The 22,821-nt window shown below is 21.4% G+C and overlaps 1 protein-coding gene and 1 long non-coding RNA gene across 6 annotated transcripts in view; one reads left to right on the forward strand and one right to left on the reverse strand.

Annotated features, from left to right (window-relative positions):
• LOC122511646 overlaps positions 1 to 22,821 on the reverse strand; it is a 208,359-nt gene that overhangs the window by 50,152 nt on the left and 135,386 nt on the right. The window lies entirely within an intron of this gene.
• Positions 1 to 22,821, forward strand: part of LOC122511643 — a 159,738-nt gene that overhangs the window by 49,570 nt on the left and 87,347 nt on the right. For 2 of the 5 annotated variants that reach the window (XM_043627021.1, XM_043627020.1), the window contains exons 3-5: positions 15,188 to 15,282; positions 15,724 to 16,174; positions 19,710 to 19,926. In XM_043627021.1, the coding sequence (XP_043482956.1) occupies positions 15,920 to 16,174; positions 19,710 to 19,926 (472 nt within the window). In that variant the 5' untranslated portion in view covers positions 15,188 to 15,282; positions 15,724 to 15,919. Of the gene's footprint in view, positions 1 to 2,809; positions 3,679 to 15,187; positions 15,283 to 15,723; positions 16,175 to 19,709; positions 19,927 to 22,821 lie in introns of those variants that run through there. The other 3 variants (XM_043627019.1, XM_043627018.1, XM_043627023.1) reach the window with 3 other exon arrangements.

Here is a 22,821-nt window from a genome sequence, read left to right on the forward strand (position 1 = left end):
TTGTAGACGAAATTACTATATACATTATGACAATGCCTCTAAATATCCCATTTTTCTATTTAATATGTGCGACAATATTTCATTTCAAAGAAGACAATTTTTATTTCTCCTAATGGGAAACAAAGTAAGAAAAATTTACACACAGTATATATACATTTACAATATATACGAAATGAAGAAATAAAAGCACTATTTGACTAAGTAGAAACAATTGTTCTCTTTTCAAATTGAAAATGTAGCAAATTCACTATTCTGACTTTTTATTGGGATAAATATTTTCTTTTGAATTTGAAAAATTTACAAACAGTTTCACTAGTTTGAGAGAAAATTCGTTTAAAAAGAAAATTGATTTCAAAAAATTGATTAAAAAAATTCATTAAAAAAAGTGAATAAAAAAAATTTATTCTAAAAATTGGTCCCAAAAAAATTGACTTAAGGAAAAAATAGATTTGAACAAAATTTATTTAAAAGAATTTTTCACTGTTGAAATTATTTTCTTTTGAAATTGAAAATGTAAAACAACTGGGCTGCTTTGAAAAAAAACTAATTTAAAAAGCAACTGATTTCGAAAAACTGATTTAAAAAATTGATTAAAAAAATTGATTAAAAAAATTGATTAAGAAAACTGACTTAAAAGAAGTTTTCAATGTAAAAATATTGATTTAGAAAAATTGGTCACTGTAAAAATTATCTTTTGAAATTTAAAATATGAAAATTGTACTACTTTGAAAAAAAATGATTCAAAAAAACCAATTAATTTCGAAGAATTGATGCAAAAAATTAATTTAAAAAATCGACTTAAAAGAAAATTGATTTAAAAAATGTTTTTTTTACTGTAAAATTAATTTCCTTTGAATTGGAAATATAATAATTGATTTTAAAAAATTAATTTTAAAAAAATATTCAAAAAAATTGACTTTTAAGAAAAATGACTTGAAAAAAATTTATTTAAAAGAATTGTTTACTGTAAAAATTATTTTCTTTTAAAATTGAAAATATGAAAAGGGAAAATTTCAATTAATTTAAAAAATTGAGTTGTAAAATTGTTTTTAAAAAACTAAGTTTAAAAAAGGATGAAAAAATTTGCTTTAAAAGAAGTTTTCACTGTAAAAATTATTTTCATCTGAAAATATAATAATTTAGTTATTTATTGAAAATTTATTGAAAATTGCAACTAATTTTTTAAAAATTAAGTCGGAAAATTAATTTTAAAAAATTGATCTAGAAAAAAACATGATCTAAAAGAAAATTTAATTAAAAAAATTATTTTAAAAGAAGTTTTCTCAGTAAAAAAATTTTTTTTTTTTTTTGAAATTGAAACAATTCTATTAACTTGATGGAAGAATTTTTAAAAATGAATTTCAATAATTCATTTAAAAATTTTGAATTCAAAAAATAAATTCAAAGAATTTATTTAAAAACGTGATTTAAAGAAATTTTCAGTGTAAAAATTAGTTTTTAATAAAATTGAAAATATAACAAAGGAAAATTGCAATTAATTTTAAAAAATTGAGTTGTAAAATTGTTTTTGAAAAACTAATTCTAAAAAAGGATGAAAAAAATTGGCTTTAAAATAAGTTTTCACTGTAAAAATTATTTTCTTCTGAAAATGTAATAATTTATTTATTTATTGAAAATTTATTGAAAATTTCAACTAATTTTAAAAAAAATTAAATTTTAAAAATTGATCTAGAAAAGAACATGATCTAAAAGAAAATTTAATTAACAAAATTAATTTAAAAGAAGTTTTCTCAGGGAAAATTATTTTTTTTTTGAAATTGAAACAATTTTATTTTAAAAATGAATTTGAATAATTCATTTAAAAAATTTGAATTCAAAAAATAGATACAAAAGATTTATTTAAAAGAAGACTGATTTAAAGAAATTTTCAGTGTGAAAATTAGTTTTATATTTAAATTGAAAATATGAGAATTGCACTACTTTAAAAGAAAATTTATTTAAAAAACAATTTATTTTGAAAAATTTATTCAAAAAATTGTCTAATAAGAAAATTGGTTTCAAAAAAATTAATCTAAAAAAATTTCTCACTGTAAAAATTATTTTCTTTTGAAATGGAATATGTAGGAATTGAAAAATTTAAATTAATTTTAAAAAATTGATTTAGAAGAATTTTTGACTGTAAAATTTTTTTTTTAAATTAAAAATATGAAAATTGCACTACTTTAAAAGAAAACTGATTCAAAAAAACCAATTGATTTCAAAAAATGGACTCAAAAAATTAATTTAAAATAAAATTGATTTAAAAAATTAATTAAAAGAAATCTACTTAAAAACAGGATTAAAAACCTTTGATCTTGAAGACAGTAAAAATTTGTTAAATTTTGAGAATGAAATTCTCAAAAAAATTAATTTTATTAATTAAATTAATTATTAATTATTATTATTAATTATTATTAATTATTAGGTTAAATTAATTTTTTTGAATTATTAAAATATTTGAATATTATTTTTGGAGCCAAAAATCCAAAAGAATTTTTAAATTATTAACTCAGTGTTGATTCAAAAAAAAAAGGAAAGAGGAAAAAAAATAAGAAGAATTTAAAAAAAAACTGCTAATTACTGAAAAATGTAAAATTGAGCAGAAATGGATAAAATTTAAAAAGAGAGGAAAAAGTTTGAAGAAATCTGAGAAATGGGGAAAAATGAAGAAATCGAAGCAATAGCCTCTGGTGGATGAAGAGACTAAGTAATACCCTCGTGGAACCACCTCTCTTACGAGAAAGACGCAAGAGGTTTCTACGCCACCTCCCGCCACTTCAATGACGACAATCACCTTTTCTGCCCCACCAACTCAAAACGTATCGCTACCAAGAGCGACTGGCACTTCATTGAGTTACGGACTGCAATCTGGTGTGCGTCGATTCCACATCGGTTCCACTCACTCATTTTCCACGCGTTTTCAAATTTTTCTCAAAAAAAACAACACCGCGTCCCTTCCCCTTCAAAAAAAAAAATAATTTCCACATTTTTTTTCAAAAAATCCCCCCCTCCCAAAAGTGCAATTGTCTCCTGAAAAAGTAACAATAACAACAGTGAAATTATTATTCAAGTGAAAAAAAAGTGTGAAAAAAAATTCAATTTTTTTTCAAAAATTTTTATATATTCTCAAAGTGTGACGGATATTTTTCAAAAAAAATCTCAAAAATAGATTTTTCTGTTCATAAATAAAATCTGTGGAAAGTAGAAAAAAACTACAATAACAGTGCTTTTTTGAAAAAAAAAAATAAATGTGATTTGATTGTTGACAATTTTTCCAAACCTGGATTCTAAATTTTTCACGTGTGTGCGTTGTTTCGCGCTTCTTTTAATGCCCACGTGACTTTGAAAAAGCACCATAATTTTTTGTTTGACAATTTTTTATCAAAATTCTCGGTGTTATTTTTATTGTGATAAACTGTAATAAGGAAAGAGGGAAAAATAGAGAATTTTTGTAAAAGAAAAATAAAGTGAAGTTCAAGGGTAAAATATTTGCAAGTGAATAAATCGAAAAAAGTAAAGCGCGTGTTCGTGTCTTCTGAACGCACATGACAATTGAATATATATGTATAGTGAACAGTCAAGTTCCGCGCACGATTTTCGCAAAAGAACGTGGGAATCTTAATTGGAATTCCATTGTCGAAGACAACGGATTCTCATCTTTTTAATTTTTCAAACAAGGTAAATTTTCAATTTTAGAGTGCGCGAAAAATATAGAAAATGTAAATTATTACTGAAAATTTTACTCTTAATTTTACGTATTTTTCCAAATAAAAAATTTCTACAATGAAAGGAAAGAATGTTAAATGAAATTTTTACTATAGAAAATTGGTTAAAAAAAATAGTGTTTGGAATTTTTGCAAAAATTCTTTGTTAATTAATTCATTGTTTTTTCTACTTCCGGAAGGTGAATTTTTCTGCATTTGAAGTAATTTTTTATCAGAAGGAATTTTTAGAAAGAAAATATATCTAATTTTTATTTTCAATCTATTATTAATTTTTATTTTCGTAGTAAACTTTTACTATTTGGAAGTAATTTATTCAAAGAAGTAATTTTTATTAAAATCAATTGGTAATTTTTTATTTTTATAGTAAATTATTTCCAGAAGTAATTTTTATTAGAAAGTAGAAAGTATTGGTAATTTCAATTTTCGAAGTAAACTTTTACTATTTTGGAAGTAAATTATTCTTAGAAGTAATTTTTATTAAAATCTATTATTAATTTTTTATTTTCATAGTAAACTTTTATTAAATGCTATTAGTAATTTTTTATTTTCATAGTAAATTATTCTCAGAAGTAATTTTTACTAGAAAGTGGAAAGTATTGGTAATTTTAATTTTCGGAGTAAACTTTTACTATTTCGGAAGTAAATTATTCTCAGATGTAATTTTTACTAACAACTATTAGTAATTTATATTTTCATAGTAAATTTGTCACCATTATAGAAGTAATTTAATTTCAGAAGTAATTTTTACTAAAAAGTATTTTTCTAAAAAAATACTTAAAAGTATTTTCGAAGTAAATTTTTACTATTTTGGAAGTAAATCCCTCTTCGGAGGGATTTATTTTTTTTCGTAAAATAGTAATTTTTACTATTTTTTTGTTTTTGTTTTGTTTTTTCTTTTGAGACAAAATTTTTCTGCATTAGAAATATTTTTTGCTAATTTCGAGAGTTAATTTGTACTACTTTTCTTAATAAATTTCTCTCCGAATTAACTTTAACAAAACTTTATTATTAATTTGTATTAACTTCGGAATAAATTTTACTGCGACCGAAGTAATTTTTAATAAAATTTATCAGTAATTTTTACTATATGCAAAGTAATTATTACTAAAATTTATTACTAATTTTTTTTTACTGTGTTTGGAGAATAAATTTTACTGCGTCCAAAGTAATTTTTCCTAATTTTTCCCCGAGATTAAAGTTTACAATTTGCAAAAAAATGTTTACTACATTTGACTTATATTTAGAATAAATTTTTCGCAAAAATTTCTAAATTCTATCAAATTTAGAAAAATTTACTTCAAAAATAGTGCAAATTAGAAAAATCTTGGTAAAAATTACTTCAAGCGTAGAAAAATTTTCTTTGAAAATAGTAAAAATTTTCTTCAGTCGTAGAACAATTTATTTCGAAAAGCAGTAAAAATTCACTAATAAACTGCATTTTGAAAATAATTATTTTATTCATTTGGAAAAAAATGAATAACTATTTAGTGATTTTTTTATTTAATTCAATGCAATACATTAGAATTAAATTTTAAAAACTTGAATAGAATATCATGGTTCAAGTTTACTTGCGATTCGTAGTTTAGAAAAAATTTAATTTGCACCGAAACTTGAATAAAGCATCATAGATCGAGTTTTGGTTCTTACAATTCAAAATTATTCAGAACAATTTGTTCAAAATTTGTTCATAAATAATTCTTTAAAATATAATTTCTTTACACTATTTGTATCACTTTTGTGATTCATTTTTGTTTGAATAAAAACAGAAAAAATTTAGAGTAACCTTAACTATTTACAAAGTAATATTCAAAATTTCTACATTTTATTTTATCTTTGTTTGTTATTAAAATTTTTTATTTACTCTTTTAATATTCATTACAAATTTAAAAAAAAATTTCCCCCACACCAATTTTTTCTATTTCGGAATAATTATTGCTGGGTTCGAAATAGATTTTACTCATTTTTTTTTCCTAAAATTTTCTAATTAATACTTAATAGTAGTAATTAGAATTTACTAATTAGTAATTTTGATATTAAAAATTCACTTATCGGGAAATATTACAAAATTTCTAATAGAAATTCACTATGAATTTTACTTTAGTCTTTGTTGCTTACATCACTCCATAAATCTGAATTAATAAAAATGTTTAAACTAATTTGAATTAATTACTGACATTTTTAAATTCAATTATTTAAAGTTTTACTGCGGAAAAATTTTATTTCATTTTTTTAATTTACTACAAATTTTATTTTTAATGTATTTATTTTATTTTTATTATTTTTTTATTTTTATTTATTTACTTAATATTTACGTTTATAAACTATTTATAAATATTTACAATTTAATTTATAATTAATGTAATTTAATTCGATTATTTTATATTTTGTTAATTCGATTCATTTCGTGGTAAATTTTTATTATAATTTTGGAAATAAATCTCTTTCCGAAGTAATTGTTATTAAAATTTGTTAATAATGTTTATTTTTAAAGTAAATCTTTACTATTTTGGAAGTAAATTGTTCTCTGAAGTAACGTTTACTAAAATTTATTAGTAATTTTTAATATTTTGTTTTCTTTGACACAAAATTTTACTGCATTAGAAATATGTTTTGCTAATATCAAAGAAAAATTTTTACTACTTTTTCAGTAAATTTCTCTCCAAAGTAATTGTAAGAAAAATTTATTATTAATTTGTATTAACTTCGGAATAAATTTTACTGCGACCGAAGTAATTTTTAATAAAATTGATCAGTAATTTTTACTATTTGCAAATTAAATATTATTAGGGGAATGTAGTCAAGGTTGGCCTACTGTCTAGGTAGGCCACTCGCGTTTTTTTGTCAAGTTCACTAGCGCCACCTACGCGCATTTTTGTCGAAGCTTGTCTTAGTGAAACCTAACTTTTTGTTCAATTACATTTTCGGAAAATCGAAAATTGTGTTTTCTGTGACGTCGGTACAAAAAAAGCTCAAAAAAAGTTTTGTGCATAATGTGAAAAACCATTAATAAAAGATAAAAAACAAATTGAATCGTCAAGGCAAGTATGCAGAAAATTTGTGGGACTCATGGTTGAAAGGAAAACAAAGTAAAAAATCGAATCCCGAAACGTATTTCTTTATGGTTACAACAATTCGGTAATGTTACTTACTGTCAAGGTCGGCCACTATGTGTTTAAAATGCGCAAAGTTGAGGACGAGCTACTTCATTTGCAAAAACTGCAATTCTGTATAACTCATAATATAATTGATCATCTTATTAATATTTTTATTTAATTTTATTAATATTTTAGTGCAAAAATTTTTTTTATTTATATTTATTTTTTTATATTGTTTATTGTTATTATTTTGTTATTTCATTAAGTTACAAACTGTAAACAATAAAGAATCAATTTTCCGTAACTCTAAACATGTCATTTTATTTTTTAACGATTAATGCCCTTTGAATTTTAAACATGGCCGACCTTGACTGTAATGGCCAACCTGGACTACAAATTTTTTTTTTTTTAAATCTTTATAACTTTTTCATTTTTAAACCTGTCAATTTACTTTGTACAGAAAAAATGTTCCTATTAAACAGGACTTTCCAACCATATACTTCAATTGTCCAAATTCATTTTTAAAAAAAAGTTATAAACAAAAGTCAAAAAGGTGGCCGACCTAGACTATGTTCCCCTACTAAAATTTATTACTGATTTTTTTACTATTTTTTAAGAATAAATTTTACTGCGTCCGAAGTAATTTCTACTAATTTTGAAGTCAATTTTACTTGGTCCGTAGTTTTTCGAAGAAAATTATTACTAATTTGTACAATTTTTGGAGCATAAATTTTACTACGTCTATATTTTTAATTTTGTAGTAAATTTTTATTATTTTGGAAGTAAATTCTTCTTAGAAGTAATTTTGTACTAAAATGTCTAAAATTCATTAGTAATTTTTAAATTCATAATGTTTAATTTTTAATTAATCAATATTTTTGGAGTAAATTTCTTTCCGAAGTAATTTTTTGCTCAAATTTATTAATGTTTTTAACTTCGAAGCAACATCAATTACAATTTAATTGAGTTCAATTAATTTAACTTTTGTTAATTCGATTAATTTAAATTAATAAATTATTACTATTTTGTACGTAAATTTTTTTCAGAAGTAATTTTTCCTAAAATCTATTAGTAATTTTTAATTTCGTAGTAAATTTTTATTATTTTGAAAGTAAATTTCACTCCGAAATAATTTTTACTAAAATTCACTAGTAATTTTTCATTTCGTAGTAAATTTTTGAATATTTTGGAGGTAAATTTCTCTCAGAAGTAATTTTTTGCTAAAATTTATTAGTAATTTTTCTAACTTTGAAGTAACTCTAAGTTCAATTTAATTGAATTCAATTAATTTAATTGAATTCAATTAATTTAATTGACATTAATTTGATTATTTTAAATTAATAAATTTATACTATTTTGTAAGTAAATTTTTCTCAGAAGTAATTTGTATTTAAATTTAATAGTAATTTTTAATTTTGTAGTAAATTATTACTATCTTGGAAGTAAATTTCTCTCCAAAGTAATTTTTTGCTCATAATTATTAATAATTTTTTGAACTTCGAAGCAACGGCAATTACAATATAATTGAGTTCCAAGTAATTTAATTTTTGTTAATTCTATCAATTTAAATTAATCAATTATTACTATTTTGAATGTAAATTTTTCTCAGAAGTAATTTTTTGCTAAAATTTGTAAGTAATTTTTAATTCCATAGTAAATTATTACTATTTTCTGAGTAAATTTTACTGATGTAATTTTTAATTTTTTAGTCAATTTTCAGAATTTGGAAAGTAAATTTTTATCCAAAAGTAATTTTTTGCTAAAATTTATAAGAAATTTTTAATTCAGTAGTAAATTATTACTATTTTCTGAGTAAATTTTACTGATGTAATTTTCTCAGATGTAATTTTTTTTTATAGTAAACTTTTACTATTTTCGAAGTAAATTTCTCTTCGAAGTTAGTTTTACTACTTTCGAAGTAAATTTTACCAGTGCGCTTTTTCTTTGTGTTCAATTAAATTAATTTAAATTTGATATAAATTTACAAGAAAATTAGATTAATTAACTAAATTTTTTTTCATTTTCCCGTAGTTTTTTTTTCTTTCTCTTTTTCCCTCTTTCCATGAGTAAATCTTATTGTATCGAGTGTAAACTTTAGTAGAGTATAATCATACTGTTTCGAGTGTAAACTTGAGTAAAGTAAAAAATTACTATAATTATCTTTAGACTTTCGTATACAACTTGTAACTTACTTTATTTATTTATTTATTTATTTATTTATCTATTTATAAATATTTTTACTCAAGATTTTCTTCAAGAAATTGGAAAAAAAATAAAACAAAAAATTTTTTTTTCCAAAGTACTGTTTACTTTCTAATTCAAAAATAGTAAAACTCAGTTATTACCAACTATCAAAATTAAATCAGTAGCTTACTATTTTAAAATTAATTTTTTTTAAATCTTTTCTTCTAGTTTCAAAATTCTTTCCCTCCTTTTTTTTGTCGAATTTTATTGAAACTATTCTTGGTAAAATATTATCTAGAATGCGAATTTTCATTTTTAAAATTCATTGTGTTGTAATATACATTTCCATATTGATGCCATGGACTATTTAATGAGTCTTTATACACTATGTAGTCAAGGAAACAATGTCTCTGCTCGTCGTGAAATCGCCGCCGGCACACACACACACACACGATATATATGTATATATATTTTGTCTGTTTGTCATTTACAATATACTGTGTGTAAGGGCACTGTTAATTTTTTTAAATCGAGCAATATACTACTTTATATCATACATTATAAAGCTTAGGTTCGTTCATTGTCAGAGAAATAGTGCGAGTACAAGCCTATAAATGTGAAACATAGAAACTATAAGTTTTTCACAGTATTGATCGACTATCATCGAAAGAATATAATGTTGGTGAATAGGAGTCTTACTCGCATTGGATAAAATTTATTTATAGCTAAATTGCGCGACATAGAAGATCAATATTCTTGTTTCGTTGCAGTAAACTGCCATTGACTTTGAGAATATGAATTTATACAATCTGTCAAATTTGTCATCAATCTATACTCATCAGGAAACAAAATCAAAATTAGAGAAAAAATTATTTTTTTTTCTTGTATTGATTGGGGGAAAAAACCAGCGGGTATAATTTTACAAAGCGAAAAAAATTTCTATTATATACAGAATTGCACATTTTTGTTCTAAAATGTGCAGGAGCAACATAGGTCATGTATAATAATGAACGTTGATAAGGAATATACTTACTAACGATAAATAGCATGCAAATTATAGAATCAAGAATGTACATAATTTATCATAGTGTGTTGTTAATGAATCGAATGCAATAATTATTGTGACTCCTATATATGATGACATTATCTACGGTTATTTTTATTCTCCAATATTGCTTTATGAAAAAGAGAAAAAAATAAATAAATAAACTAAATTTTCTTCTTTCTTGTTGTTGTATCAATTGCCTGGAGGTGTGAGGTTTAAAACCGAATTGCGGTTTTCGTTGAGCATTGGTTAAACTTTTTGGAAAAAGTTATTTACAATTTGAGAGAGAGAGAGAGAGATTTAGAAATAAATACCTTTCAAAATTCGACCATTTTAATTTTGCTCTTTTCTCTTTTACAATCGTAACGAGAAAAAGGAAAATTTGACTAATTTTGACTTTTATTTTTTCAAATAATTTTTAAAATATAAAAAGGAGAAAAAAGATTTAAAGAATAATTTAAAATTATGAAAAGAATATTATAATTATTAGTACATATTTTTATTCACTGAAGGTTGAATATAGTGTAAAATTAATACACTATTTCCGCTCAAGTAAATTGGCTTTTAATGATATAAGATATTTTTACTTCATGTAAGAACAATTACTAAAACAAAAAGAGCACGCGCTACTTTGCAAGCTTGTTTATCTATAGACTATACCTACAAGTTTTATAAGTTTATATTTTATATTATAAGGAACGCTCGGTAGCTCTACGAATACATTGTGAAAAATAAAAAAAAAATTTCCCTTCACCTTATATTTATTAATATTAAATAAAACAGAAGTTCGTTTGAAAAAAAATTTCCAAAAATACAAATATCTTGTTATTTACATTGAAAATTTATTTATTTTTCATTCATTTATTTTGTTTTATTTTATTTTATTTATTTATTTATTTTTCATTTATTTAATTTACTTTATTTATTTATTTTTCATTTATTTTATTTATTTATTTATTTACATAGTTACAAATTTATATATTTGTTTACAATTATGCATTTCATCAGTTATTTATATATATTTATACTGAGCTTTATGCATTTATGCAACTTTTTCTCCAAATAAAAACTTTATGTTGATAGAAAAAATTAACTTTTAAGTGACAGATGAATAATAAATGTGGTCAGAGAAAAAAAAACATTGTGAAAGATTTATACCTTTATAATGAGAGACTGCATTTTTTAAAAATGAACAATTAAAATTCAACGGATGCAAAACTGGGCCGATCAATATAGACTTGGCGTAAATAAATCCGACACTGTAAAAAATCATTAAAATTTATATATTCAATAAACTTTAGAGCGTCACATATAAGTATATATGTTTCATAGAAATACGCAGACGGAAGATAAAAAACAATCAGTAAAATTTAAAACAAAATTTATAAATTTACCAATTTATACAAAAAATAATAAACTTTTTAACAGTAAACTTTTGAAATAGTAGGACATTTTTTTTATTATATTTTTAAAAAGTAAATTTTACGATTTTTAAAAAATTTACTTCACAAATTAAAAAAATTAAATAAATAAATGAAAATAGAAAATAAATTTTTACAATTGGAAAAAATTTACATAAAAAATAATAAAAATTAGAAGATATTAGCAAAGTGCAGTTGCAAATTTTACTATACTTCTGAACTAAATTTCAACAATTGTCAAAATTTACTACAAAAATAGTAAAAGTTGACAGAAACTAGCAAAATTTTTGAAGTAAAATTTACTATATTTTCGAAATTGAATTTTGTTAATTGCAAAGAGATTTACTCCGAAAATAATCAAAATTAGTGGAAAATAGCAAAGTGTAGTTATTAATTTTACTATACTTCGAAACTAAATTTTACTAATTTTGGCAAAATTTACTGCAAAAATAGTCAAAATTGGCAGAAATACTAAAATCGACAAATAACTTTTACTATACTTCCAAACAAAATTTTACCAATTAGTGAAATTTACTTTTGAGAAAAGTAAAAACTGATAGAAGCTAGCAAAGTGGTCTAATAATTTTTACTGTACTTCCAAAGTAAATTTTACCACTTGTAAATTTGTACCTACATTCAAATAAATTTTTTAACGTAAATACTTAAAAAAAACAACTTAAAAACACTCTGAAAATGGTAAAAATTAGATACTAGCAAAGTAAACAATAAAATTCACTACACTTTCGAACTAAAGTTTACTATTTGTAAAAATTACTATAAAAATAGTAAAAATTGACAGAAACTGTCAAAGTGGAAAAATAATTTATACTATACTTTAGAACTAAATTTTACAAATTGTAAAAATTACTATAAAAATAGAAATATAGTAAAAATTTCCAGAAACTAGCAACTGCAAAATTTAATTTAAAAATAATAAAAGTTGAAAAAAATTAGCAAAGTGGAGTAATATATTTTACTATGCTTCTAAACTGAATTTTATCAATGTAAAATTTGGACCAAAAATAATAAAAAAGTAAAATTGTAGAAGTTAACGAAAACCAGCAAAGAAGACATTCAGCAACTTTTACTATACTTTTTAACTAAATTTTACAATTTGTAAAATTTGTAAACTTTGCAAATTTCGTAAAATCGTAATAAAGTTACGAAAATTGTAAAAATTGACAAAAAACAGCAAAGTAAACAAATAATTTTTACTATTCTTCCAAATTAAATTTTACTATTTGTAAAATTTACTCCAAAAGTAATAAAATCCAAAAATAGTAAAAATTGACAGAAAGTAGCAAAGTTTAATAAATTTTACTATACATCCAAACTAAATTTTATCAATTGTAAAATTTGCTTCGAAAATAGTAAAAAAAAATTAGCAAAATAGTAGAAGTCGACACAAACTAGTGAAGTAAATAATATATTATTATATATTATATTATATTATATTATATATTATTATTTACTAAAACTAAATTTTATCTTCTATAAAATTTACTACGAAAACAGTAAAAATTGACAGAAAAGAAGAGAAATAATTTTTTCCAATTGTAAGATTTTGCCCAAAAATTGTAGTGAAATTGTAAAATTTGACAGAAGCCAGCAAAGTAAATAATAGTTTTCACTACATTTTCAAACTGAATTTTACAAATTTTAAAATTTACTCTAAAAATAGTAGAAAAAATTGTAAAATAAAAGAATTTGATAGAAATTAGCAAACTTTTACTGCACTTCTGAACTATATTTTACATTCTGTAAAATTTGATATGTAAGTTTTAAATAAAAATTGACAGAAAATAGTAAAGTAAATAAATAACTTTTACTATTCTTTTGAAATAAATTTTACCTACTATTTGTAAAATTTAGTCTAAAAGTAATAAAATCGAAAAATAGTAAAATTTAACAGAAACTTGCAAAGTTAAATAATAAATTTTACTATTATATCCGAACTGAATTTTACAAATTTTAAAATTTACTCCGAAAATAGTGAGAAAAAAATTGTAAAATTTACTACAAAAGTAATAAAATCTAAAAATAGTGAAAATTGCCAGAAACTAGCAAAGTTCAATAATAAATTTTACTACTAGATATCCGAACAGAATTTTACAAATTGTAAAATTTATTTCGAAAATAGTAAAAAAAAATTAATAAAATAAATAAAAGTTGTCAGAAACTGGTAAAGTAAATAATATCATTGCTTACACTTTCAAACTGAATTTTACAAATTTAAAAATTTACTCCGAAAATAGTAAAAAAAAAAATTGTAAAATAAAAGAATTTGACAAAAATTAGCAAACTTTTACTGCACTTCTAAACTATATTTTACATTCTGTAAAATTTCCTACGTAAGTTTTAAGTAAAAATTGACAGAAAATAGCAAACTAATAATTACTATCCTACCAATTGTAAATTTAAGTCCAAAAATTGTAAAATAGTAAAAAGAACGCAGTAAAACAGTATAGAATTCGACAGGAACTAACACTTTTACATTTTACCGTACTCCCAAAACTAAATTTTACCAATTGTAAAATTTACACCAAAAAATAAGTTAAAAAAAAGGAGGGAAAAAAAATTTCCGAACATGATTAAATTAAAATCAAAAGATTCGAGATAATAATAATTATGTTTAAAAATTGTGTTTATTAATTATGTTAAAAAAAGATACAAATTGACAATTAAAGACGCATTTTTAAATTATCTAAGTACTTGTCTAGAACTATTTAAATCTTTATTAGAAATTATTTTTTGCAAATTTCTTGTCAAGCTTTTCTTTTTCTTTCTATTCTTCTTCTTCTTTTATTATTATTATTCACAAACGTTATTTCTTTTTGAGTGATAATTTCTTTTTCTTTTTTTTTTCAAGAAGATTTTGGTTTGGCTTGAGGTTAATTTGACGGTCAGTAGCACTAATTATGGTTCGGTGTAAAATAAATAGAAAAGAAAAAATTACCATCTGAATGAAAATGCAACACAACTATAAGGGGTTAAACACTCTCAATAGTAACAATGAATTCACTATATATATATATGTATATACACTTTTCAGAAAGCAGACTATCGACTCGTTTATTGAGATCGATAGCTCTTTGCATAATAATGAGTTTAATGGGTTTGCAACACTGAAATAAGTCACGTTGAGAGGCGTTGAAAATAGTATATATGTACTCTTATGGTGTATTTTTAGTGTATACTCGCATTTACACTAAACTATAGAAACACTTATTGTTCGAGCGACTAATTGAGGTTTTATTATATATATATAGTAAAACATATATATCTATATATATATTGCCATAAATTTAAACTTTGTATAAGTTGTTCGCAGAGACTTAAGAAAGAAATGTCAGAAAAAGTTCACCCTTGACGTTTCTAGTTTCGATCTTTACCTCAAGTCTATTCATGGAAGCAGAGATACATATAAAGTTAAATACAGTGATGGCCGACTTTCTAAATGTGAAGAAATTGTTGAAAATTCGCGAATTTCTTTATTTTCTTATTTATTTATTTTCTGTAGTTGCAAAATAATAGAAAATACAAATTTTCATTCAGTAGGAGAAACATTAAAATTAAATGATTTACAATTTTTAATTTTTAATTAATTTCAGTTTAATTGTAATTATACTTTTAATTAATTTAACGGAAAGAAAAGAACAGTTTAAAATAAATCAATCCTTAAATGATAATTTACAATTAACAATTTTCTATTTTCAGGTGAATGAAAAGAATGATGATCATCATCATCATTGTTTAAATACCTCCAGTAATCGTGAAATGAATGAACATTCACAAACGTCAGCAATTTATAGGTGGGTAGTATTAATTTTTTTAAAATATAAATTTAAAGAGCAAGACATTATTTAATAATAATATGACAATATATATAATATTTTTGACGATAAAAAATTTTCCAATATTTTCCATTATTTCAATTTTTTATTTTCTTTCAATTTTTTATCTTAATTCTACTTTTTAATTTATTTTCTATTCTCCACTTTATTGCTTAAGAATATATAATAGTAATTAAATAATTAATAATATATAAGAAATAATAAATATTATTGATGGTGATAAACAACTTATTCAAATATTTTATTTTCATTATTATTTAAACGATAAAAAATTACATAATTGGAAAAGTAAATAAAAAAAAGTAATTTTTGCAAAAAGTACTATATTTAATCTTCAAAAAAAATAATTTTTTTTTTCGTTTCAAAAAATTCAACTGCAATTTTTTATTTTTGTTTCAGTTGATTTTAACAAGAAGGAGAAAAGAAGAATATGATTTATTCTAAACGGAACGAAAAATATTGTGATAGTGAAGTGAGAAATAAATAAATAAAAAAAAGGTGGGATTTAAAAAAGAAAAATCCCCCAAAAAAAAGTTCATAAAAAAAAGTTGGATATACGTATTCATGTATTAGAAAGTGTTGTAAGTAATTCTAAATGGGTCAAGACAAAGACAATTTGTCAAATTTAAAAAATCAATTAAAAAAAGATAGGTCATCACCAAATTGTGCGCGTTGCCGTAATCACGGATTGACAATTAAACTCAAAGATCATAAGAAATTTTGTCGATATAAAATTTGCAAGTGTGAAAAGTGCATTATTCTTAAGGATCGACAACGTATAATGGCACGTCAAATTGCATTAGTGAGAGATCAAAAATCAATAATGAAACACGAATTACAACCAGGAGAGGTTTGGAAATTTTTTTTTTTACTTCTAACATTATTTCTTTTTAAACAATATAACATTCACTACACTTCCAACCTAAATTTTACTATTTGTAAAAATTACTATAAAAATAGTAAAAATTGCCAGAAACTAACAAAAGTAGAAAAACAATTTTTACTATATTTTTACTAATTGTAAATAGTACTAATTTTAAAATTTAATTTGAAAATAATAAAAGTTGTAGAAACTAGAAAAGTTGAGTAATAAATTTTACTATATTTCTAAACTGAATTTTACCAATTGTAATTGTAATTTTCACTATTAGCTTCTAAAGAGAATTTTACCAATTGTAATTTTAACGCTTGTAATTGTAATTTTTACTATTAAATAAAATTTTTAATTTAATTAATTCTGTATTAAATTAAAAATACTCGGAAAATAGTAACTGATTTTTAAGAATTAGAAAAATAGTATAAAAATTAACAGAAACGTAAAAAAATAATTTTTACTATACAATTCAGAACTGTAAAATTTAGGTACTCTAAGAATGCAATATTTTTGAAAACGAAATTTTTTTCAAGTTAAATTTACCTCCAATTTTCATGAGCGTGAGTTTTTAAGAAATTAGTTGTGTTACTTAAAAGATAATTCCTCAAAAATAATAAAATTGAAATATAGTAAGAATTAACAGAAACTAGCAAAGTTAAATATATAATAAATTTTATCATTATCTCCGAACTGAATTTTACAAATTGTAAAATTTATTTCAAAAATAGTAAGAAAAATAGTAAAATAGTAGAAATTTATTTATTTAACAATTTATACGGGATTACAAAAAGAAAAACGCCCTTTTATTAAAAATAACTTCAATCATAAATGATTGAATGTCATAAATAAATAAATAAATAAATAAATCTAAATTACAAATTAATTATCTAAATTAATTACTCGGTTGCTACGCAACCTGGAAACCTGGAAATGTCAGGGAATTTTATAAACCTTGAAAAAACCTGTAAAAGTCAGGGAATTTTTATCGAATTACAATTTGTCATAAGTAGATAAACTTCAAAGGATTTTGATTTAAAATTTTGTAAAATTTCAATTTTATATGAATTTAATTAGAAATATAAAAAAAACTTACACTTAAAAATATTTTAATAACTAAAATTCTTCTGAAATTAGTTAAATTTTTAAATATATATGTAACTGATTATTAAAAATAATGTATTTGTAAAAGAATTTTCAGTCAAAAACACTAAAACAAATTGAATTTTGAAGCAGTTACAAAAATAATAATTTCACAAAATTTTTTCAAGCAGAAAAAAATTTCACAGAAATTCAATTATTTACAAATTATTTTCATATATTAGTCAATTATTTTTATAAATAACAACATTTTTTACAGTGATTGAATTATTTTTATAAATAATAAAACTCAATGCTGAATTTCAATTATTTTTTTAATACAATTTTAATGGAATTCCTCGAAAAAAGTTATTATTCTTAAAAATTTTATTAAAATTTATCAAAGAAATTTAATTATTTTAATAAACTTTGCTACAATTTATTTATTAGAATTTAAGTATTATTTTCAATGCATTTTTAATTAAATTAAAGAATAAAATTATTTTCAAAAAATTTAATCAAATTCTCTGAGTAACAATTCAATTTTTTTAAAAATAATTTAAATAAAATTCTTCTAAGAAATACAATTATGTTTAAAAATTTACAAAAATTTCAATTATCTTTATAAATAATATTTTCCTCCGAAATTCAATTAAAATAAAATTATTGACAGAATTTCAATTTTGTTTATTACAATTTTCTTCAAATTTCTCGAAAAATGCAATTATTCTTAAAAATTTTTATTAAATTAAATATTAAATTTGTCAAATGAATTCAATTATTTAAAAATTTGCTGACAAAAATTCTTTATAAAAATTCAATTTTAAGAAACATTAAATTGTTTAATAAAATATTTATTTTTATAGTTAAATAATTGAATTTTCGTAGAGTTTTCTAATATATATTAATTTAAAAATGAATTTCAAATTAAAATCTTTGAAAATTTGAACTTTTCATATTTTTAATTAAGAATTCTATAGAATTAATTTTTCTCAATAAGTTTAATTGAATTTTTAAATTAATATTTTAAAATTTTAAATTCTAATACATTTAATTGAAGAATGTCAGAATAATATTTATGGAAAAATTGAATTTTTGGAATAATTTTATTAAAATTTTTGAGAAGAATTGATTTATTTTGAAGAATTTTATTATGAACTTTTTAAAAAAAAATTAAAATATTTCAACAAATTTAATTAAAATTGTGATGACAATAATTTAAATCGTATAAAGATTTTTATCAAAATTTTTGAAAATAATTGAATTCTCTCGAAGAATTTCATTAAAAATAATGTTTTAAAATATTTGAATCTTGTTAAGAAAGTTTCTTAAAATTGTATTGAAAATAATTGAATTCTTGAAAAGAATTTTATCAACAAATTTTTAAATAATTCAAATTCTTTTGACGAATTTTAAGAAAATTTTTAAGAATAATCTTCTTTTTGGAGAAATAAGATTAAAATTGTATTAAAAATAATTGAAATCTCTGTAAAAAAAATTTGATTGAATTGAGAAAAGTTTTTGAAAATAATTGAATTTTAAAGAAGAATTTTATTATTGAAATTTTGACGAGAATTTATTTAAACTTTTGACCATATTTGAATTTCTTTGATGAATTTTAATAAAATTTTTTAAGAATAATTACAATTTTCGAGAATAATTTCATTAAAATTGTATTAAAAATAATTGAAATTCTACGATGAGTTTTTATTATTTATGAAAGTAAATTGAAAAACTATTTAGAATTTTATTATTTATGAAAATAATTGAATTTCTGGTACAAAATGTTATTATTCATGAAAATAATTGAATTATTGCGAAGAAATTTATAAAAAATTTGTAAATAATAGAATTTTTGTAAAATTTTAATTATTTAATTCATTCATACTAAATTAAAATTTTCTAAAACTTTAAATTAAAACCTTTTGAAGTTTATCTATTTATGAAAATTGTAAACGCAACTCTGTTAAAAAATAAAATTCAATTAATTTTGAAATATTTAAGTAAAATTAGATTTCAAAAGTAAGGACTATTAGAAAATAATAATTTTCCAGGATTCTGATCAAAATTCCCTGACTTTTCCAGGTTTTTTCAAGATTTAGAAAATTCCCTGACATTTCCAAGTTTTCCATGTTTCCACGTTGCGTGGAAACTCTGTATTGATAACTTTAGCTTAATGTTTTTTTCCTGGCAAATTTTTTTATTTTTTCATTACAATAATTAATTTTTCTAAAATTTCTTATTATCGTATTTATGATTTTTTTTTAATATATTTTTTTTGCATAATAAATAGTTTATAGAGTTTTTGCTACAGTCATAAAATGACCAGAAATATATCTAATAGTACATGAAATTTAGTCATTTGATTATTATTAACATTTGAATTTGTGTTGATAAAGTTGTGATTTTTCCCTTTTTCTCTTTTTCGTCTAAGCAGGTGGGTTATGATGTCATAGATCATGATGTATTTATCTCTCTACCATCGGGAAGAAAAAGGAGTAAAAAATTTTGCGATGGCAGCAGTGTTAATTCATCTATAAGTGATCATGACTCTTTAGGACCGAGCAGTGTAACTGGTGATGACAGAATTCCGTCCACGAGTGCAATATCAACATCAGCTTCAACACCTCAAAATTCGCCCAGTCCAAGTAGTGAGTTTTTTTTTTTATTACAATTGAGAATTTTTTCTTGATAAATTTGCCAATTTTTTATTTTCTTCTGTATCTTTTTCTCTCTTACTGTATATTTGTCATTCCAAATCCAAAATGAAGTTAAATTCAACTTTTCTTTCTATCCTTAGGCAAATTTTTTCAGTTTCGATTACAACTATTGTCTATTTTCAAGGTTCACATTGCCTGTATGTATACAAATTAAATTTAATTTCGAAAGCTACGATTTAAAATTTAAATGACATAGAAACTCGGTATTCTTTTTTAAAGAAAAAAAAATTGACTCCTGAAAAGGTCAAGTCGATGGAAATGATTTGAAATTTCAAAATGTAAACTTCTCTTAAACGAAAATTTTCTAAAAACATCAACAATTCGCAATATTGCAAATTGTTTACTAAACTTCTTATTTTTCCTAATAATTATTTCTTTTCTGAAAGAAAAAAACGAGGAGTGAAAAATATTTTCTATATTTAAATATTTTAAATTCAGGTTTAAAAAAAAGTATTACTTTTATTTTTTTGAACATACGAAAGCAGAATAAAAATTCTGTTCCTGTTGATGAATGAAGAAAAAAAATATATTTGCCATTAAAAATTCTTTTTTGACGCAGGAAATGCGGTTGAATAGCGTGCTAAATAATGAAGATGTTCATCAATGAACATTATTTGGCTCCGATTATTGAACATTTTTTTAATAACTATGTTTTCGCTAACCGGAAATGCGGTTACAGGATAATGTCTTAAACTTCAACACACAGTGGTTTGTTGCATTGTCTGTCGGAAGTGCGGTTAAGCATTGCGTGCTAGACCTTTCGAAGAAGTCTAGCACGAAGAAATGCATTCCCTTGAATTATTCATAAATGATATAATTAAAAATAACTATGTTAAAAGTTTTTAAATAATTCATTCACTGACACGTTTCAATTTAATTTATTTATCTCCTGGTTTACGTATTTTTTAATTTTTTCGCATAATCGTATGTTAATAATAATTATTATTATTATTACTGTAGTCATATTTTGCAATATTGCATTGAAAAAGAAAATTATTTGATTCAGGTAAATATTCAATTGGTAATATTTACAATACGATTTTTTACCTTTTTGTTACGATACTTTTTTCTTTTTTGAATTAGAGGAAATTTGTTTTCGAATATTTCTACATGGGAGGTGTTTCTTTTTTATACACAATATCGACTATATAGTTGATAGTCAATAAAAGAGGAAACCTTGAAGGTAAAAGATGACAGCATCCTGGCGAAAATTTAACGGCTTTAAAATATTTGATGGAAATATTATGATTAGTGTCTACCAGTGGGGAAAAACTGTAAAAACCAAGGTTGTGGAAAGTCGTAAAAGAGTTGTATTTTCAATAATAAGCTGATTCTCTTTCACCTTGGACGTTCAGTTCCATATTTTATCTCCTGACTCCAGTTTATACCTTCTTGTTCTTTTTTTATTCTTCTTCTTCTTCTTTTAGTCTTCTTTAACGGTAAAGACTTGCTTAATAGCAACATCAACTCATGTTCCTCAATCCTCTATACTCTCTTCCTGTTTTTCCAGCAAAAGTCATTTTTTCAAAATTCAAATTTTCCCAAGACCAAAATATTTTAATTTTTAAAATTGACATGATTTTCCGTAATTGTCTTTCTAAATTGATATTAATATAAAATTTTAATAGGTACTGAACATTTAAATTTTTATTTTTCAAATTTACACCTTTTCTTTCTTAATTATTATTTTTCGTGTTTTTTTATTTTTTTTTTTTTATTAAAAAACATGATTTTTTAATAAAAAATAATATTTTTAACTAAAAAATAATATATTCTATTATAATAAAGTGGTACTTTTTACTGAAAAATAGTATTTTTTTGTAACAAAAATTCTTTTTATTAAACCATCAAACTTTTTCATTTAAAAAAAATAGTTTTTACTAGAAAATAGAAATAGTACTTAAAAAATAATACTTCTTATTAAAAAATAAGAGATTTACTACAGAAAAATAAATTTAACGAAAAAATAATACTTTTCATTAAAAAATAGGAGTTTTTAATAAAAAAATAATATTTCTAACCAAAAAATTAATATTCTCTCCAAAAAAAGTATTATTTTTTTCTAAAAACTATTATTCTTTAGTAAAAAATATTTTTCTTTAATAGAAAATATTATTTGCACTAAAAACTAAAATTTTTTATTCAAGAGTAACATTTCTTTAATAGAAAATATGATTTCATTAATAAAAAACTTATTGTTTAAAAGAAAGTAGTATTTTTTAGTAAAAAATATTATTTTTCAATAAAAAGTATAATTTTTTTATCAAAAACTATTTTTTTTTAAATAAAAAGTTTGATTGTTTAATAAAAAGAATTTTTTTTTAGGAAAAAAAAATATTTTTTAGTAAAAAATCCTGTTTTTTTAATAAAAAGAGATATATTATCGAAAAAAATATTATTCTTTAGTAAAAAGTATTATTTTTTAATAAAAAGTATTATTTTATTATAAAAAAGTATTATTTGGTTAAAAAAAATAATTTTTACTAAAAAATAATGCTTTTTATTGAAAAATAATATTTCTTACTAAAAACATAGTAATTTTTCTAAAAAATATTACTTTCTATTAGGCAATAAATCTTTTTACAAAAAGAATAATATTTTCTAATAAAAAATATGATTTTTTACTAATGAATAATAAATTTTACGAAAAAATAATACTTATTTATTAAAAAAATAAGAGTTTTTTAAAAAAAAAATAATATTTTTGACCAAAAAATTATTACTTTCTCCAAAAAAAAGTATTATTTTTTTCTAAAAACCATTATTCTTTTGTAAAAAATATTTTTCTTTAATAGAAAATATTATTTTCACTAAAAAGTTAAAAAC

Source organism: Leptopilina heterotoma, unplaced genomic scaffold (genome assembly GCF_015476425.1).
Source record: "Leptopilina heterotoma isolate Lh14 unplaced genomic scaffold, ASM1547642v1 Lhet_88, whole genome shotgun sequence".
Classification (NCBI taxonomy): domain Eukaryota; kingdom Metazoa; phylum Arthropoda; class Insecta; order Hymenoptera; family Figitidae; genus Leptopilina; species Leptopilina heterotoma.